The sequence below is a fragment of the Rhinolophus sinicus genome, chromosome 14, assembly GCF_057876585.1.
Source record: "Rhinolophus sinicus isolate RSI-liver-muscle chromosome 14, RSI-T2T, whole genome shotgun sequence".
NCBI lineage: Eukaryota > Metazoa > Chordata > Mammalia > Chiroptera > Rhinolophidae > Rhinolophus > Rhinolophus sinicus.
In genome coordinates this window covers 14,887,057-14,908,125 of record NC_142514.1, presented here as the reverse complement: position 1 = coordinate 14,908,125, position 21,069 = coordinate 14,887,057, and the positions used below count along the sequence as shown (strand labels likewise).

At 38.1% G+C, this 21,069-nt stretch overlaps 1 protein-coding gene across 2 annotated transcripts in view; it reads right to left on the bottom strand.

The window, feature by feature from the left end:
* Positions 1-3,868: 3,868 nt before the first annotated feature.
* The window catches only part of CDC42 (cell division cycle 42), a 35,864-nt gene continuing 18,663 nt past the window's right edge, over positions 3,869-21,069 (bottom strand). Inside the window, exons 2-6 of one of the 2 annotated variants that reach the window (XM_088790448.1) lie at positions 17,440-17,594; positions 15,050-15,122; positions 10,257-10,366; positions 9,939-10,136; positions 3,869-5,355 (exon numbers count right to left, since the gene is read on the bottom strand). In XM_088790448.1, the coding sequence (XP_088646574.1) occupies positions 5,266-5,355; positions 9,939-10,136; positions 10,257-10,366; positions 15,050-15,122; positions 17,440-17,544 (576 nt within the window). In that variant the 5' untranslated portion in view covers positions 17,545-17,594 and the 3' untranslated portion in view covers positions 3,869-5,265. Of the gene's footprint in view, positions 5,356-6,650; positions 6,837-9,938; positions 10,137-10,256; positions 10,367-15,049; positions 15,123-17,439; positions 17,595-21,069 lie in introns of those variants that run through there. The other variant, XM_088790449.1, reaches the window with a different exon arrangement.

The window sequence follows — 21,069 nt, the reverse complement described above, 5'->3', positions numbered from 1 at the left end:
AACACACACCAAAAGGAGAGGAACAAAGTGACTTTGTTTTTAAATTAGCAATAGACTCCACCTCCTAGAAGTCCAGTTTAGTCTGTTGGAATAACTCCAATTTCATACTCATTTCAAGCACTAATTTACACTATTTGGAATTTGGTCCTGTGTACTCGCTGCAGATGAATTAGAATATTCCTGAGACGAGTAGAAAGGATATCCATCTCCAGTGCAACGTAAAGAGCACACTTGTCTTGAAGTAATCAGGGAAATACAGCCTTCCTCTACATTCTAGTTTCGACTTACCATGTTTCCCCAAAAATAAGACCTAGCTGGACAATCAGCTCTAATGCATCTTTTGGAACAAAAATTAATATAAGACCCACTCTTATATATTACATTAGATAAGACCGGGTCTTATAGTAAAATAAGACCAGGCCTTATATTAATGTTTGCTCCGAAAGACGCATTAGAGCTGACTGTCTGGCTAGGTCTTACTTTCGGGGAAACACGGTAGAAAACCTTAACTGATCTCTACAACTCAAATACCTGCCCTCTCTCAAATTGCTGACTACGTAATTTAATTACTTAGGAGTCTGCCCAGACTATCTCAGTGCCAGTTTACCAGTAAGATTACATGACTATGAACTCTGTAAATCCTCTGATTAAATAGTCAAGAATTGAGACTGGTTTGGGACAAGTCTGGAAAACCCTTTTCCTCAAAGAACAGATAAAGCTATAAAGACTTGTAGACCAAAACTACTCTAAAATTCATGTCAGTTATAAATGAAACCTTAAGAGATCATCTAGTGCCACAGTTCTCAAACTCATTGGCATATTAAAATCACCTGGTGAGTTTTAAAAAGCAGTGATGCCCCTCAGAAAAATGTGATACAACTTGTACTTGATACCTAGGCTCTGTCTCCAGAGAATGCCTAAAATGGCCCAAGGCATGTTTTCCTCCATGAGCTCCCGAGGTGACATTCATGCAGCCAGAGTTAAGAACCACTGAGGTGTGCACTGGTCCCCAAACACAGCTAATATAAGTTCTCCCTGGGGACCTTTTAAAAACTAGAGGAATGTTTTTTTTAAGCTTCCCATTAACTGTTGACCAACCAGGCACCTGACTTGCACCTGAGACCTCAACAATGACCAAGTACATAATTGTTTTCCAGATAAAGAGGCCAGGGGAGTGGAAGTTACCTGCCAAAGGGCACACTGACGGAGGGCTGTCATTCTCCAATGTCTCCAGTGCCCAGTATGGAGCAAGCGCTCTGACAAATGAATGTGTGCCATGGGCATGTACACACAGACAAGATTTTCACACTCTCTCAAGAGCCACTATAAGTGGGATACGACCACATGTTTATTCAAGAGGAGGCAGTTATCAAAACTGTAAGGGAAAGAAAATTCCAACTAGAAGTCAGGAGCGCACATCTATTTTATTCTGTTATAGTCTCAGGGCCTTACTAAGCACTAAAAAAAAAAAAGTCTGGTTTTGAATTTACTAAATATTAATGAATGAAATGAGTGGCACAGACTTTGGGCTTGGTTACATGGAATCCTCTGGGCAATGGAACGTGAACAATTTTAAATTGCTTGACCTTGCAGCCCCTTTGGTTCCCAGGCTCACAGTGAGAAGTTCACTCTCAGAAGTCTACTCTATGGAGCCAGGCTCCAGAATAAAAAGCATGGTGCCAACCCGAGCCTAATCTGAAGCCTGGAGGCAAAGCCCAATGACCCATGCATGTGTTAGCGAAATAAATGCTTATTGTAGTAAGCCATCGGTGTTAGGGGGTTTGTAAGGCAACATTATTGAAACAACAGCTAATAAAATAGGGGCACTTTGGAAAAAACTCAAAAGTCATATATAAAGTATTTAAACAACTCTGGAAAGAAAATAATGTTAGGTCTTCTGTTGTTCTATGTAGTTCAATCTCTGAGTTGGGGGAACTTGGGGTAAGGCTTACTGAAAACAAGGAAAGCGAAATTAGGAAGGTGATTTAAAGAGACTTCCCTCACATATCAATCAGAGATACCCAAACCATAAAGAGGTCAGCCCTTCCACAAAGATAAGGAAGGGGCTACTTCCTGGAAAAAGCTGTCCCTTCCCCACAGTTAAATTTCCAACATGTGTTAGCTGTAGCCAGCAGGGACTAGGTTCACGATCCTTCTCAAGAAGCAGGATGCTTGTAGACCAGAATTTTTTAGCACTCAGCACCAAAATAATCACTAATAACATCAAAATGGGAGAAAAAAATAGTCCAAACCTAACAACGATGAAAAAGAAATACCTTTATCCGTTTATGAAGATAGCAATCATAAAACACTATAGACTTAATGACAGCTTTTCAGAACCAAAGTACATTAAATATACACACAAATTTTGAGAGGTATTTTGATTAAAATATGAAACTGTGAGGAAAAGTACACCTTAGAATAAAGGGAATATTGCAAATGTTCCTTTCATACCATATCCTTTCCTCCCTTTAGAATATATTCCCCTATTAGCGTAAAATCCAGCTCTAAGGATGCAACTTGAACAAAGTACAGAACCCATTTCCAAGATCTTCAGTAAAACCAGTGATGTATTAGCCTAAATACTGAAATGCTGCCACAGGCTAAGTCTGCTAAGGACTATTTTAAATAACCCTTCCTCAACTTCTAAATCACACTCCCTGGGCACTATGCCTCACTAAGCCAAGATGACAGGCAAGTTTCTTAAGTCAAAGAGAAAACAGTATTAAATAGAAAACAAGAGCTTCACCCATTTGCCACCCGTGGTCTTCTGATTGTGGAAGTCAAATTGAAAATATTTAATTAGAACAGTGTTAGCCTCAATCTCCTTGACTGTTCTTCTGATGTGTGGATAATTCCAACACAACCGTGTGACCTGCCTTATTTCACTGATTCATTCTTGAAATCATGTACCCACCCAACAGCTATTTTCAGAGCTACCTCTTCCGTCTCAAACCCTCCTCTAAGCCAGGAAACAGCCTAACCAGGATGGACCCATGTGCCATTGCACTAAGAACCACGATACACAGTCCCGGCTCCACAGGGTTTCACAGCACAATCCAGGTACCTCTTCCCAATGTGGTCAACAAGAATGAGACACACTGGTTGAAAGAGTAAAGCTTCCATCTGCCTCTTGATAACCCCTTCCCACCCAACCCAGCCTAGTCTAGCACAGTATGGAAGCAAGCCAAGCATGACTCCATGTAGAAAACTATCAAAATGAGGCTACACTGTATCAACTTTATTAACTGGATTAACAGTTCCTAGTGTCTGAGATTCTCACACAAATCAGTATAATACCCTTAAGGTAAATGAATCATTTTCGCCACCTAAAGAAAATGTGTCCCACATTCATAGTCACAGCATAGAATTTGGAATCTGATAGTTTGGGTTAACAACCCAGGAGCAGCAGCTCTCAAAGTTAGCTGCATTTTGGAAATAATTGGAAAGCTTTTAAAGACCTCATTGCTCAAGCTGCACTCCAGTAAGCAGCAAAGTCTGAAAAGCACTGATACAGAAAACTTGGAGGAAATGGCTGCTTTCCAGCTAATCGATGGATTAGCAGTGCGCTTTCTTCCAACAATGTGAGCAGTGAACTTCACTAAGAACTGTTATGAACCCACTTGGTATTAAGAGTTTGTAGGCTACTGGCCAAACTTAGGGGAGAAGACACAAACCTGAATATATGGAGGGGAAAATAGTATCTCAAACTGAATGCCAGAAAAAAAAAAATAAAAGCACATAAAAATAATAAAGCTTTAAAATCTTATCCCAAAATTTGTTAGAAGTCAATGTTAATATGAGTCAAGTTCCCACTGCCAAAATATCTAAAAAGTAAGAGTCGGAGGGAAAATAACAACCCCCAGGCTGGCTTGTGAAGGGTTTTTGTTTGTTTAATACATCTGAAAAGAATGCATATACAAAGAATTGAGACATGAGAAAGCATTGGTTCAACACTAATGAATCTACAAGAATTAGGATTTGGGGAAGGTGGAGATTACCTAAACATTTTTAAAAATTGGAAACTGAAACCCAAATAAGCTGATAAAATCCCTATTAACACTTAGGAAGAGTCTTCATAAGACTCTCCCCATGACTTTTACTAAACTAGAGAGCCCCAATTGGCTGCTCTAGAGTTCCTCATGCAAAACAGAAATAAGGGGATTCCCCTGACTGGTCCCCATGTTGTTAAATGTTCTCCTCATCCCCACCCCACCCCTAGCTTCTTAATGAAGCAGGTCTCCATCCTCCCAGCCTGGGAGAGGATGCGAATCACTGCACAGACATCTGTCTCCTAGCACCACCCCTCATCTATACCAGGTCTTCTGCTGTGTTCTAGGAACACCGCATCACACACTATCAAGCTGCACATCTATGCTAAGCATATAAGACAATGACTGACAGGGGAAAAAATGGTTTTTTTAATTACGTACTCAATCCATTTGGTGCATTTCAAAAGGTGCAATACTTGTTTTCATTTTATCAGTAAAAGAAGTTAGAAATTAACTTCAAAAAAAATCAGCAAATGGCTACCAAATTTCCTTGAAAGTCACAGTCACATATATAGTGCATCCTAGAAAAGAGGGGGGGCAAGACAGGTTCCACCCGCTTTCATGAGTTTCATCAAATACTGGACCTACTCAAGAGTGGAGAGAAAAGGCAACTTTCAAAAAGGAGTATGTTATTAAATGAGGCATTTACTATACTCCTTCCTAAGAGCACCAGGTGGGGAACATGTTTTCTAAACTAGATCTAGGAGGTGGAATGTGCAATCACTCCATCCTCCTCCCCGTAAGGGCTGTCTGATGGTTAATGAATTTTTAAAAAATGACTAAATAAAAACAAACCCCACACACACTCCCCCCGCCCTCCCCCCAAAAAGAAAAACTACTAGATGCCCCAGATTACTCTCCAGAGGGGAACCCAGGAGCAGCTTCAATAACCCAGATTAGTCTGTTACAGCGTCATCACAAGCATGCCTTGCTTTTAAACAAAAAACAAACAAACAAAAAACTGGAACAACAAAACAAAAACTAGGACTGATCACTTTTCTGACAATACACAATTACCCAAAATTAACTAGTACTGAGGGGGGAAAGGGGCCATACCTACGGGCCTTGTCTCACACGAGTGCATGAGGGTAGGTGCAGGGCATTTGTCATTATTGCCAAAACAAATTTTAATTTTTAATCTTTAGTTTGATTTAAACATTGCTTTTAGTATGATGCCGACACCAGATGTGCAGAAAGGACTCTGGAGAGATGTTCATAGCAGCACACACCTGCGGCTCTTCTTCGGTTCTGGAGGCTCCAGGGCAGCCAATATTGCTTCGTCAAATACATTCTTTAGGCCTTTCTGAAAAGGGGTAGAAAGAAAAAAATGGGCAGTCTGATTTTCAGTATAACAAAGTTGAAGATCAAATAAAAAACATTCAAACCCCAAGAGTTGGCAAAGAACACAACATTAAAAACAACCCTGAATCCAACACAATCATCTCACTTCACCCAATTTTGTCCAGGCAGGGCCCTGGAAGGATCCAGCAAGTCAGGAGCAGAAGAGCAGAAATTCATGAGTGAGACAGTGGTCCTCTGAGAAAGCATTTTGCAGCCCAATGTATGTTATAAGAAGCAAACAAGCACGTGTGTCATTTGTTCATTCAATATGAATCTTGGAATGTGCTGCTGAAACATTTTACATAAAAACAAGGGAAGCAGCTCTGCATTCAAATGAAACAGCTAGATATGGAACAGGACTGAGGATGGGCACTGGGCAGGTGGCATCCTTATTACATGGAAGGTGCAGGCAAGGATGAAAATAGCGATTATAGTGGCTGCATCAAAGATATTCACTCTGAACAGCCTGTATCCCACCAGAGCCAAGGGGATTCAAGGAAGCAAAAATGTGAGTACTTGAAACACACGTGAAACTAGGGCCAGTCAATGCAACAGGAATAAAGCTTAATCAGGCATTTATACAAACAATTGTATATTTTTAATTTCAAAATTTGAAGGTAACCACAATTGTATGTTTCCCTCACAACAATAAAATCAGAAGCAGGAAAATATAAAGGTGGCAGCTTTACATCTCAACATTAACAAACCTTAAGTCAACTGTTAAAATGGATGCTATTCTTAAAAGATAACGTAACAAATAATCTCATAAGCATAGCAGATACATCAATATCTTTCCCACCCCAGACTGACAAATACTCCACTACAGAACAGACAGCCAAAGCAATAGCAACACAAAGTTTCACTGCACAAAGAAAAACCAGAAAAGAATCCTCCCTTCCCCATTATACTCTACTAGCAGGTCACCCTTTTTCCATAAAGTTTGTCATGCAATTACAATTAACAATTCATCATAAGAGTTAAATGCTGTTTGTGTTATTTTCTCCATCTAGAACTAAGATCTAGAATTAAAACTCTTCTTATTTTCTCCAAAAGGACGTTCTTAATGCCACACTAAGTTCCCTTTTGCAATAGTAATCCAAACCAAAGAGCTCTGAGCATCAGGCAACTCAAGCAGCGGAAAGTAAACAAATCCAACTTGACTACCGATCACAAAAAATATTCTATGAGATACTGCATTCTTGATCAAAAACTAATACAGAGGTTGCTCTAAGGTGGTGAGTAAAAAGACGCAGAGGCTTTCAAACAGGATGGTTTTATTCCTTTGTATTTTTAAACGATCTTTCTACAGTAGTGGGACAGGAAGCAGCAGCAAAGAGGGGAAGGGAAAACAGTTTAGAATATACAGCACTTCCTTTTGGGTTGAGTTTCCGGAGGCTCGAGGGCAGCTAGGATAGCCTCATCAAACACATTCTTCAGACCTCTCTACAAAGACAGAGGGGAGGAGAGAGAACAGCAGCCAGGTTAGAGGATTAGAAAGACTAGCAGATACAATAGCAGTCTGGATTAAATAAGCTGAATTCACAGAAGCAATGTGCCTTAAGAGAAATAACAGCCAGAGAAAACAGAGCTTAAGGTGATCATTGGGAGAGTAGATAACCAAACAGAAACTTCTTACCTCAAAAAAGGTTAACTGAGCAAGAAAGCAGTTTTTAAGAAATGCCACTTGTTGACTTCTAAAACAATCACAGTTTGAAATCTAACAGTACAACAATTTAATGAAAATAATGCCAGGAGAGAAAAATGCATATGTGAACACAAGAACAGATGCATTTGTATAATTAAGCCTTGTAAATTTCCCAGTATTTCTAATGATAAGAATGGCATACACATTTTGGAACCAATTACAATTTCAGGCTTCTGTGAATTCAGCCCCTGAATAACTGAAGGACACAAATAGCAGACTAACAGGCATGCTACATGTTTCTAGATTCAATAACATATCAGGATGGGATTAATCAGGATTTCAGAGTAAACCAGTTTCCCAACAAAAAGGTTCAGACATTGAGAAAGAGTGTTAATTGTTCAACAGTAACAACTGGGAATAGTTTAAAGAACAGACTCTAGAAACAGCATACACTTCAGTTATTCAGTTATGTTATCAGAGCAAATAACCACCACCCGAGTCATAGGAAACCAAAGAATGAGGTCTTAGAATGAGTTTTAGCGCAGTCCCATGCTTTAAGGTGTCTGCATGGGTATCAAAGCATAAAAGCATGGAGTGAAAACAGAATATTCTCAGATCTACAGGGATTACAATGCAGAAATACACTTACACCTCAGCCAGCACTCCAATGTGATAGTGTGATTCAGTAGCACTGGTACGTTGGGCCCAGGTCTACAGACTCACCTAAACTCACCTAAATGTGAAGCTACAAGTGTACCACCCAAAGGAGTTTCACACATTCTTTAGGTCAGTTTGATCCCAAATAAAAATTTTCCAAAGGTCCCAGAACACAGCTCCAGTAACAAGTGCCAGCCCCAAACTACTCCAGGTGTTCCCACTCCCACTCTACCCCCACCATGGCATTTCAGAGGACTGGCACCTACATATTCTATTAGGTACAAAATAAATGAGAAGTAAAAAGTATTTAGAAAGATGCAAAGAGGTTAAAAAGTTTTCTTCTTTCCACTTCTTTTACAAAGTAGACATGCTAAACAAAGGTTAATGTTCTCTGAAATTATTTCTACATATCTAGGAGCAAATTCTGGTCGTCAAATATAAAAGGAAGAAGGGGGGATGGAAAGGCAAATATATTTTATAAGGAAAAGAAGTGTAGGACCACTATCAGAAACTAGGGCAACCCTTAATAAGACGCAAATCTTTTCTTGCTTATTGACAGAGATCAACTAATCCCCTTCAAAATAAAACTAATCTTTGCTTTACCCAAACGATCTGATTAAAGAGTTCAGTTTTAGAGGAACCAAAAAACAATCTGGAGTCCTAAAAGTTCTAGCTCCCAAACATGACCGGAGACCCCATTTTCTATCTTCTCTTTTGACTTCTCCAAACTTCGAAATCTGGTAACAAAAATACAGTTGCTAAGTCCTTTTCAAATTCTTATTCTCTGCAAAGTGACTTACTATATAAACCTGGTTCATACTGTAAAAAATTTTGTATGGAAGCATCCAATTCTCTAAAATAAGCTTCATCAGTGACCGAAAATTGGGACATGGGGCCTGCTTGCCTCCACTTCCCCCCAAAGCAACCCATATTTAGAGAAGAGGGGTGTGCAATATATGCATATAATTAGTTATAATCTGACACACGTTCCACACACATCCTTCCCCAACACATACACACACACAATTTTGTGAGGACTGTAGCAAAACACAGAATCATCGGGCATTTTTAAAAAAAATCTCAGCCAGTATTGTGTGTGAGAAGATGTAAAATCTTCTTTAGTTTTAAATATCTGCTTTTATAATAGAACTAAACTGCTAAGGAAAACTGGGTTTGGGAGAATGTTAGGCCTTGAAGTTATCTTGTGGAATATCCAGATAGGCATGAAAATGTTATCTTTAAATATCCAGCCTAGTGTTAAACTGGCAATTATTAAATTATGTCTAGGCCCTACATACTAAATACCTAGTACATATATAATCTGTAACTGAATATGCCATTTACCTTATTAAACACTATAATCAAGATTAACGTGATTATTTTTTTAAAAACCCTTCAAACTTGCCCTATTTTAATTAGGCACGTTTGCTCATTGTCAAAACATCATCGAAACACCAGTACCTGCAAAACAAAAAGATTTCTGTGCTAATTATTTCCATAATTATTTCCTTTGCCCCTGGAACGGGGAATCAAGCAGAAGAATGAGTCAGCAATAACCATGAAGGTTGAGAAGGTGAAACGATGCAGGGCAGTTACAACTCTCACTTTAAATACCTGAACACTGCTCCCTGTCCTCAAAATTGGATGTTTCCCATCAAGCTATAGGAATTCCAATGAATCACTCAGAAAGCAATAGAGGAACGAGAGGACCACGTAATGAAACAATGCCTCCCAAAACTTAAGACTAGAGACACTACATAAGTATGCCTGAAAAATAGCCAAGGCAACTTCCTCTGACATGAAAAGTCTATTATGATTAATTTCCTATCCCAGCTGAATTACCCCAGAAACAGTATAGCATCAATTGTCAGAACTGACAAGAAAAGATCAGATCTATTTAGATGAAAATGTAAGTCTCTGGGGGCCGGAGGAAATCATTCATATACTCTCTTGTAAATCTGTGCTAATCTAGACCTTCCTGTAATGGTTTTTTAAACACAATCCCTGACTTCTACAAACGAGTCAGTACGTGGGAGCTCACCAACACAAGAGCTTTACCTACAGACTAGTAAGTTTCTCCATAAACACAGACCTCTGGCGAAAGACTACACGCTCTGAAGCTGATTCCAGTTTTCCCAGGCAGCTTTCTGGGCCACTGCAGGCCAGTGTGAGAAAGCAGCCCCGACTCCTAACGCGCTCCCACCACATCGGCTGTCAGTAAGCGGGGGCTGCACAATCCTCACCTGTGTGAGCGCAGAGCACTCCACGTACTTGACAGCCTTCAGGTCCCGGGCCAGCTTCTCAGCAGTCTCTGGAGTGATAGGCTTCTGTTTGTTCTTGGCAAGTTTCTCAATAGTAGAGGGGTCATCTCTTAGATCAATTTGGGTCCCAACAAGCAAGAAAGGAGTCTTTGGACAGTGGTGAGTTATCTCAGGCACCCACTAGAGAAAAGGCATTTTTAAAATACACCTTTGTTAATCCACAAGCCTCTAAAGCTATTCACAAGTCAGTAGAAGTTCTGCGACAACGTTTTTCAGGATGAGAATATCTGACCAACTCACCTTTTCTTTCACATTTTCAAATGAGGATGGAGAGACCACTGAAAAACAGACTAGAAAAACATCTGTTTGTGGGTAACTCAGCGGTCGTAATCTGTCATAATCCTCTTGCCCTAGGGGAAAAATATGGAGAAATCAGCAACTAAATGGTGATGTCCTCGTAGCATTAAAATCACAAGTCAGTCAACAGATTAAGCACACAGCTAATAGCACAGTGATCATTAATGAGAAAGCAACTTATTTATCTAACAAAATGTATGGTTTTATAATATACTATTTGAGAATATCCTCAGTTGGCTAATTCTATTTAATATTTCAAGCCCCTAGAACAACAATGCCTTTGTTATGTATTAATTACTCGCGTTATTACTAGTTTGTAGTTTTCAATCTGTGTGTCCGTTAGCAACCCAACTATAATGCAATAAACACAACTGTTGCTACAGAAATGGTTGAAAAAAAAAAAAAAATCAATCCTATGCAGATCTGATTAAGAAACAATCACAGCGCAACCATCTAAGAAAACAAAAATCTCAGTGCAACTCAGTTGACAAAACCCATTGCTCATTCATGACTATAAAGCAGGTTCACATGTTTAGTTAATGTGTACATATAAGACCAGTATCTAAAAGCAAGAACACCTAGGAAAAAAATTCAGCAAGAATCAATGGATGCTAAATCTACGGGGAGAAATTCTGGTGAAAAAGAGAATATCTGTATGGTCTAAAAGATTTGCCTATAAACCACAAGGGGAAAAATGTAACTACTTTGTGAAAAAAACAGACATCACCTTGATTGACTGATCAAAATTACGATCACCAACAAGTGGCAGATGAATATCATGTCTTCTAGATTTACATCCTAAGAAAGACACATCACTAGTGTAGTATTCCAACCAAATAGCATAACCTGAATCTAATCATGAGGAAATGCACACCAAACCCAAAATAAGGAATATTTTCTAAGGAGAGGAGGCAGAGAAGATGGACCCATACTCTATAAAACTGTCATGAAAGACAAAAAAAGCGGGGGAGGAGGGGCCTGATGAACTGATCCAATTAAATGAGACTGAAGAGACATGACAACTAAATGCAATACATGGTCCTACACTGAAAACACAAAAAATTGGACCTGGATCAATTGACAAACTGGAATGCAGATGTTAAAGTATTGTATCAATGTTAAATGTCCTGACTGTAGTTACACAAGAACGTCTCTGTTCTTAGGAAATACATACTTGTTAAAGGCTAAATAACTATGATATACGCAACTTACTCTCAAATAGTTCAGGGGAAAAAAATTAATGTGCATGTATGTTTAAAGAGAGTTAATAAAGCAAATAGGGCAAAACATTAACAATTGATAAATTGGGTTAAAGGGTATATGGGGGCTCCTGGTACTATTCTTTCAACTGTCCTGCAGGCTTAAAATTATTTTCAGATAAAAAGTTTTTTAAAATACCCATACAGGGGCGGCCGGATGGCTCAATTGGTTAAAGTGAGAGCTCTTAACCACAAGGTTGCTGGTTCAATTCCTGCATGGGATAGTGGGCACAGGATGAGATGGTGGTGGGCTGCGCCCCCTGCAACTAAAATTGAAAACAGTGACTGGACTTGGAGCTGAGCTGCGCCCTCCACAACTAGACTGAAGAACAACGACAACAACTTGGAGCTGATGGGCCCTGGAGAAACACATTGCTCCCCAATATTCCCTCCCGCAAAAAAAAAAAAAAAAAAAAAAAAAAAAAAAAAAAAAAAATAGCCATACACGTTTCCAAAATTGGGAGAGGAGAGGAGTCGCAGAAGGATTTAACACTCCAATTTCAAAATAGATACAGCAGGCAGCCAGTTGGCTCAGTTGGTTAGAGCACAGTGCTCATAACACCAAGGTCGCCGGTTCAATTCCCACATGGGCCAGTGAGCTGCGCCCTCCACAACTAGATTGAAAACAACGACTTGACCTGGAGCTGAGCTGCACCCTCTACAACTAGAATGACAACAATGGTTTGATGTGGAGTTGATGGGTCCTGGAAAAACACACTGTTTCACAATATTCCCCAATTAAAAAACAAAAACAAAAAAAACCAGGTATAGCAATCCTACGTATTTTTAAAAAGTATTTTATGCCAATGTACACTGTACACTTAAAAATTGTTAAAATGGTAAATTTTGTTACATGCATTTTACCACAATAAAAAAATTTTAAAGGAAAGTTAAATATTATGTATGCTAGTGATTTTTTTTTTTTTTGGCCACCATTGAGAGAGAATACATGAATTTACGATAGCTATAAAAATGTGATAAATATAACAGTTACTAAATATAACAGTAAGAGTTGCAGCCAGATGTGAGTGAGATAGGAAGAATTCTATAAAAAGAATTCAGAACAAAATAATATGGTCAACAGAATAAATACAACCAAACAGCTAAAGGAAGTCAGAGGTCATCTAAGTGGGGATGAAAGCTTTAGCGGAAAGAAAACTAAGTTAATGGTATAACTTGAACCAGGGACAGAGACTTGGAGATTAAGCGCTTTGGAGAAGGAACTGGAGTCTCCTCAAGTGTGTCAAAAATAGGAGGTTCATTCTGGATACATACAGCCCCAGGTCTCGAGTACCTATCAAAAAAGATCTCTGGCTCATAGTGACCTCAAACAGTTGAGATGGAAACCCCTCAACTTGCCTGGGATGGTAAAATTATTTAATGAATGTCTTTTAACTCCCAGAAAGATTCAGAATCTAACATAGAGATGAAATAAATCAAATACTATTATTGTCAATTTTGAGTTCCATTTAGCAATAACCTATCCTTACTTAACAATCAGTGCCTATACTATTTAAAATAATATGCCATATTAAAGATGATAGATCAGTTTTCTGCTTCCAACTTAAAATGTGTAACTGAGTAACTGATCTTAAACTGGGGCTTTTTTATTGAAAATGTTAAGAATTTAATGAAGGCTGTAAGTGATACTGTTTAAGATAAATTAAATACAAGAAATCATAAGTTATCAGGTTTATTAAAGTTATGTATGAAAAACTTGGGAATGCTTCACCTGACAGGTCAAGCAAACTGAACTTTTTAAAATAGAAAACTGAATACATTAAATTTATAAATGCAGTTTAAAGTGCTGGAAGACATTTACCACAGTTGTAAATGAGGCTGATTGGGATTAAAGTCTTGTCAACCTAAGTTAAATAAATCAATATTAATCAAAAGACCCTTGGCCACCTTGAGAATGACTTGTTAAAACTGACTGTTTTAATAAAAAAATGGATTAAGTTGTGCCACTAAATTTAAAGGTTTACCTACTTCAAGCTATTTACTGAAGAGGAAATAAAGTATGTCCACACAAGACTTGTATACAAATGTTCACAGCACCAGTATTCATAATAGCTTAAAACTGGAACCCAAATATCCATCAATTCATAAATGGATAAACAAATTCTGCTATATTCATAGAATAAAATACTACTCAACAATAAAAACTATTGATACACACAACACAGATAAATCTCAAAAACATTATGCAATGTGAAAGAAATCACACACAAAAAGACTACATTGTATGATGTCATTTATATGAAATTCTAGCAAAGCAAAACTAGACTGACAGAAAGCAGATCTGTGGTTGCCTGGGGCCAGGTCAAGAGAAGGCACTGATTGTAAAGGGCACAGAAACTTTTCGGGTGATATATCTTGGTTATGATGGAAGTTACATGACTATACAATCAGCAAAATTAATCAAAATGAACACTTAAAATAGGTGAATCATACTTCAATAAAGCTAAAAATAAAATACTGATTAAAACTTACAGGCTTATAAAAATAAGCTCTGACATTTGAAAACAAAATTTTAAATTTTCAACCCCAAGTAACCATAAATGGTCTTTTCTCTACATATAGAGTGCCTCCAAGGGCACACATAAAACAGAAAAATCCTTCACCTATCATGAGATACAGGTCATTATTTTATTTTCTCTATTTTCCAAGTTTCCTCTAATAACCATTACTCTTATAATTTTTAATTCATAAAAGCTTTCAAGGCCTCAGGCACCACTAGAAAGCCACTGAGCTCTAAGCTTAACTGTTTGCTACTGTCTCCCCATTTTACCCTCCAGCTGAATCTAGGCAGCTCCTCAAAGCAGGCAGTAAAATACACTCCAGAAAAGCAATGTCAGCTGGCAGACAGTGAGAGGGTAACTCAAAAAAATGAAAAATTCAGAATTCCTACATACTAGAAAGATAACTTTCTGAAATTTTCCTTTGGCTAAACGAGCTCAAAATAATTCTGACAGAGAGAGAAGTCAGAAATTAAGATGTAGGGCCACTGTTAAAACAAGGAAGAAATAACACTGAGGAAATGGGTATACTTAAGTTATTCCTTTAATTTGAAAGGTTGACTACAAATGTCAATGTGAGCTAGATATTGGTTCACCCTCAAAATACTTCCAAATGTACGAGGTATCACACGAAGCTACCTGTACGTGTATTACATGGATCTACTAAATAGCCTTCAAATTGCAGGGAGTGATAATACAGCCTGCCTAATGTGCTCTGCTCTCACTCTACTTTATCTCCTTCCACACCATCCACCCAGGGTAATTCAAACTCCTACTTGATATTCCAGGTCTGGGACTGCCTTTTGGTCAAACACCAGCCATCATGACATTCAATCCTGCTATTAACAAAAGGAAAGTGGTCTGCTAATGTGCTAGTTTCCCAAAATGTCCCAAAAAAAGACAAACAACCAGCAAGTCATAGTTACAGACCAAAACATAAAAGACATCAAGTTTTCACCTGCAGTATCAAAAAGTCCAAGAGTATATGGCTCTCCACCAATCATAACTGTGACTGCATAGTTGTCAAAAACCTAAAAACACAAAAATACGACATTGTTAGTGGGCAAGAGGATGGTCAAAATGGTATGGGACAACTCTTAAACTAAGGCAATGTTTCCTTTCTAAGACTTAGTCCTCTCTCAGTCCATCTTCCTTATACAACCAACCTTGCATGAGCTAAATGGTTCTTGGAAAAAGTAACAGGAGACGTGCTCTGGAGTACCTGCTCTACCCCCAGCAGCTTGGATAAAAAAAAACCACTGAAGGATTAGAGGTGTCACAGGAGCAGAGTCCCTAGCTATCTATACACAATGATCCTGTTCAAGTTGGAAACTTTTGAGATAGTAGTTTAAAGTTTACCTCAATGTTCAATCTGATTTCGGAGAAACTAATTCTTCACAGACCATTTCCTTCTAATCTAGAAGAATTAAAATAGCCTACATGCATGATCATTTTTTCCCTTTAGGGTTCAAGACAAGAAGAGCCTTGTTACCAACAGACCCATCAGAGAGAAACAAAGGTTCCTCAAGGTACTCAAGCAAAGTGTCCAAGAAAAGATGCAGACTGTTGGGATTTCATGAGTAAAACTCATGAGTACAAACCACATGATCTAAGATACCTTCTTTGACTAGTTGCTTTGTTTGTAAACAGACTTTAAAACCCATAACAAACTCAATATATACTAATGTTGGTTGTACTTATCTGTGAAAATGGGAGATAATGGTGGTAAATGGTAAATGACCCAATACTAATTCATAGTTGTCTCTGAATTTACAATTTAAAAGCAATGCTTTCCAACTAGGAGAAGGATGTTACCTTTCAAGATCAGCCCTGCTTAACCTTTCAGCTATTTAACACTAATTTTCTGGTTCATGTTTTAATGGGTTAAGACGTTTACTGTGAACAAGAATGGAAGCAAGGGTATGAGGGAAGTAGCAGTTAAAAGAAAAGTCAGTTCTTGATAATAAGAATAAGGAAATGTAAAGAATGTGGTTAAGCTCTCAAACCACACAGGTTATTTTCTTAAGTCATGCCTAAACCTTTCCAGACATACAAACACATACATAAAACACCCACGAGCCCACCTTAAATAGAACACCTGATGACAAAAGTCATTAAAGACTCAGAAATGTTTACAAGAAAATAATTCTGATGAGACTGAAATACAAAAATTCTTTGGTTGTCCTCACTCTGAAACAAGATCCGTGAATCGAAAAGTCCCCTAAAAAAGTCCCTGTCAACCTCAGAACTTCTTTCACTTACCATGTCCCCAAATGAGCCAACACAAAAATGTCATTTTGTATTTAATTACATCTTCAAATTCTCCCCCTGTAAGAACTTCATCTTTCTTCCTATAGCGTTGGCCCACCTCAATCACTTTACCTGCCTTGGGACAGTACAGGCTATCAGTTCCAATTGAATTACCAACCTTTAACAATTCACCCTCTTAACAATGCTCATACATATCTGAAGATTAACCTAAAGTACTCATATATTCCCTTCCTTTTTACTTACAAACAGTAATTCCTTATTAATCTACATAGATGCTACATAACCAATAGCTCACTTAACAGGTGGTTATTGCCAGGCCAACCCTACTCCCTACTCCCCTCTCGCCACTGAATGGCCCTTTGCGGTTAACATAATTACTATACCATTGGGTTGGTCAAACAACCTGGGACAAACACTGGATCCCCAAATGCATTTCTTCACAAGTGTTACTCTAAACAACTCTCTCTCTCTCACTTCATTGTTTCTGTTATTCCCATTTTTCCACTAGGCTTCCAAGAAACTGATAAAAAGGTTTGTGGGCCTGGACCCCCAAAGGCTTCTGTTGGTGTTCTTTTAACAAAAGCAGGTCTTCTCTATCCCTAAAAACCAGTTTGGCACTCCACTACTGCTAAGACAACAGCTCCATAAGACTCTCTTCTGCCCCTAAGGAGAGTAAGTGTAGATATACTACTTTCTCTGAAGTTGTAAGACCCCCAAAAAGCATCCCAGAAGACCTCCAATCACTGATTAATCATTGGCCAAGATATCAAAACAAAAGTCACCTCATTCCAAGATGTAGGGCACACTTCTCCAAACTGAGACACTACTCTTTAGAATCTTGTCTACTGGAGTTCTGCCTCCCAGCACTGCTTGCAAACCCTGTGTGACCCGTTCTGACTTTCCACTGATTTTTCAGCTGTTTAATTTTAAAGTGTATATAATTTACCCATGAGAAGTCAAGATCTTTAAAAACAGGAAACAAAGGCAGACAACAGGAAAATTTCAGTACACACAAGAGTTTCCCAAAAAGTATCAAATTATAATACATCATTAACAGAGGAAAGCCTTCATACTTACAGTCGGTACATACTCAGATGGAAATTTGTTCGTTGTATAGGATATCAGGAGACATGTTTTACCAACGGCACCATCACCCACCACAACGCACTTAATTGTCTGCATTGCTGAAACCGTTTTCTATCCACTTTAAATACTTCAAATCCGATGATGACCTACAAAAAGATGAAAGAGATTTGTTTTATTTATTTGTACTTATATATGTACTTTTTTTCTTCATTTAACAACAGGCTCACTCACTCAGAGCAAGAACAGAACTAGCACCCCAAGTACTATGGCTGAAAGAACCTAAAAAGAGAAACAGTGACTTGCTCAAAGTCACAATAATAAGAGTCAAGTTTCTGATCCCTTTCGACTTAAGCGGTTTCTTTAAAAGTCCAAAGTGGTGTAAAAAGCAGCACATTTCTTTTTATAATGAAAGAAAAGAGGGTATTTCAGAATGAATCCCATGTAGTGTGCCAAGGACTACTTTGTGAAACTTCTCCTTCCGTTAAATGTGCACACACGTGTGTGTGTACCAGACTGCAATAAAGGCCGCTGCTTTAAAGAATGTGCCCTATCTCCAACCTTACGAGCTGTAGTTACTCAGACTGCAACCAACAAGCAGCACAGCACCACCCTCCCCCACCCCGGTAACAGATGAGCAACAGGAGGAACCGGACAAGATCAGGGTGATTCCTCCTCTCAGCAGCTGTTTTAGCACCCAGTTGCCTAGTTACTAATTCAATACTCATGGCACGAAGAGGCCAAAACCTACATTTTTATAATTAAAAAGATCACTCTGAAGCATCATGTCTTACAAGCAGATATAATTACTTAACTTCGCTTAGTGTAGTCCTCTATTCTAAGAAGACATTGATTACAAAAGAGTTGTAACATTCCATCAATTCTGAGATGCTTGTTTTCACATTTAAACATCTCTACAATAAGAACGTGTCTTTACTGAATGTTCTTTACAATCATTACCCCCCCATTTTGACATCTACAAAATTGAAATAAATGGCATCTTCGAGTCAATGAAAAATTTTAAGTTTTATTAGAAGAATAAACAAGAAACACCACTTTCTGTATACCCATATTTTAAGATAAAGTCCTACTTCATTATAATCCTGAAAAGGTTACAATTTCTTGTTGGCTACAGCTGCCACCTTATTAAACATAAAAATGTCATAGAATCATCTAACTGGACTGGATGCCACATCTATATGCTCCTACAGTACCCTTCACAACTCTTAATTATAATGATTTATAAATGCCTGTTAACAGCTCTGTATGTACATTAGGAGTAACTTACAGGAAATATGCACTCTCCCATTCCTCACCAAAACCATCCTGATTATATTTCTCTTTCTTTAACCTTCCTTTACCCTTTTCCTTCTCTTCTCCCTATATTGCACTAGAGAAGCACTCACACTAGCATAGCATTAAAGGTTAAAGATCTTGATCCCATAAACTAAATAACCAAACACACTGAGTACTAAATTAATTCTACAGAATTATTCTAGAAGACTGTCTGTCACTTACTAATAAAGGCAAGAAGAGAAAATAGGAATCGCTGTTTTCTCAAGTTTTCTCAGTCCACCTCTGAAAAGCAGGATAATGTTCTGCCAAAAAAACCAAGGTCTTCCATAGAGTTTCTTTTCAATTCAGAGTGAAGAAAAGAAAGGTAAGCGTAGACAGTTCTGATCGTCCTACAGAGTATTTTCCAGGTGCCTACAATCTTACACTATACTTGTCTCTTTTCATGCTTTGTACATAGCAGGCACAACAAAAACATAGGTTAAAATGAACTGAATATACGTATTTGCTATTTAGCTAATGACACAAAACCAAGAAATCCACCCAAATATTTCTTCTTCACCTGAAGACTCCTGTATTATTTCTTTCTGTATTTACAGAGTAGTTCCTAAAACCAAGTTATCTAGCAAGTGTTAACAAAATAATTTAGGTTATGAGACAAGACCCATCACTATCTTTAAACACCAAATTAAACGCTCTTTTAGTTTACAAATCATCACTGCCTACATGCAAACTACCAAAAATCTGACAGTTACCGTCTATAATCTTTTTCCTGTTATGCTTGAATTCAGCCTCTAAATCAGCAATTTCAAAATTATCACCTCGGACCACCAGAGTCAGAATTACCTTGGAATGGGTTTAACAGTTCAGATTCCTGGGCCTCACCCCAAATCTAATAAATCAGAACTCAATACTCCCATGTAGTCCTAATGCGCAATGAAGTCTGAGAATCACTATGCTATCTGACAGCAAGACAAGGAACACCAGTAAGACAAGGACCTAAACTAGGAACGACTGACATTTTAGGTCACTGAAAAGTACGTTTCTTAAAGTGAATCCACATTATCTATATGAATTAGCTGTATCAACCAGGCATTTTACATATTTAGTAACAAAAAACTCGTGTGTGATATTGAGATCATGAACTAAGATACTTCAGAGGTGCTTCAACCTAAAAGTGTTTTCATAGTGATGGTAGCAAACTTATGTGGCATTTACTATGTGCCACATATTGTTCTAAACATTATTACACATATTCATACATTTCATCCTCCCAACAGCCCTACGAGGTGTATACTGTATTATTCCCATTTTACAGGTAAGAAAAGTGAGGTTCAGTGAAGTAAAGTAACTAGGCCAAGGTTAATGAGCCAGTAAATGGCAGAACTGGAATTTAAACCTAAGCAATCTGTCAAGGCCCTGCTCTGAAACACTACATACATACCTCGCCTGAGAACTGACATTACCAAAAACCAACATGATCGCCGCACATGGAGTGACAAGTATACACCCATGACAGTGCCAGCACTGGAAAGAGAAAGGCAGACGAGGAAGTAAGAAACAGGAGTTAAGTTCATTTCCTGTTTCTTCACCCTGCAGACACAACTGCTTAATTTTATTGGGACGAAGGGACAGGAGAGAATTAGTGAGAAGAATTTACTCTTCCCCTTTCTAAATACCCACCAATCTTCCATTTCTTAGGTTTCCTAACTTGACAGCTCAAAAATCTGTTGGAAACTGGTGATGGGTCCAGTTAAGAGCATTGGTTCAGGAGTCAGACGGACTCAACCACTCTAGCTACGTGAACTTAGGCAAGTTATTTAACTTCTCTGTGGCTCGTTATTCCCTTATTTAAAAATATAGTAACACTTTCCTTATAGGATAAGTTGACTGAATAAGATAATACATGTAAAGAATTTAAAACAGTGCCTGGTATACAGTAAGTGCTTAGTAAATGTTAGCTATTACTCTTGAATGATGAAAAGGCACTTTTAAGTCAATGAAAGTTTTAAAACATCAATTCCAACTCACATAGAAAGGAGCACATAATTCTTTTTATTTCAAAATAATTATAGTACTCATTGTTCCTACTAAAAATGTAGTCAAATATAGAGCTATCATTACAAAAGTGGTCATTCCAGCATCAAGTTCCAATTTAATTAACTATTCTGCAAAGCATATTATTAATAACTTCATGTATTAAAATGTCACCAGATGACCCATGATGGGGAGGAAGCAGGTGACCAGGGATGAGACTTTGGTTTCACAATGTATACAATGCCAGCTTCAACAACGTGGAGAACACTAGGCCAGACATGCTTGTATATCCTA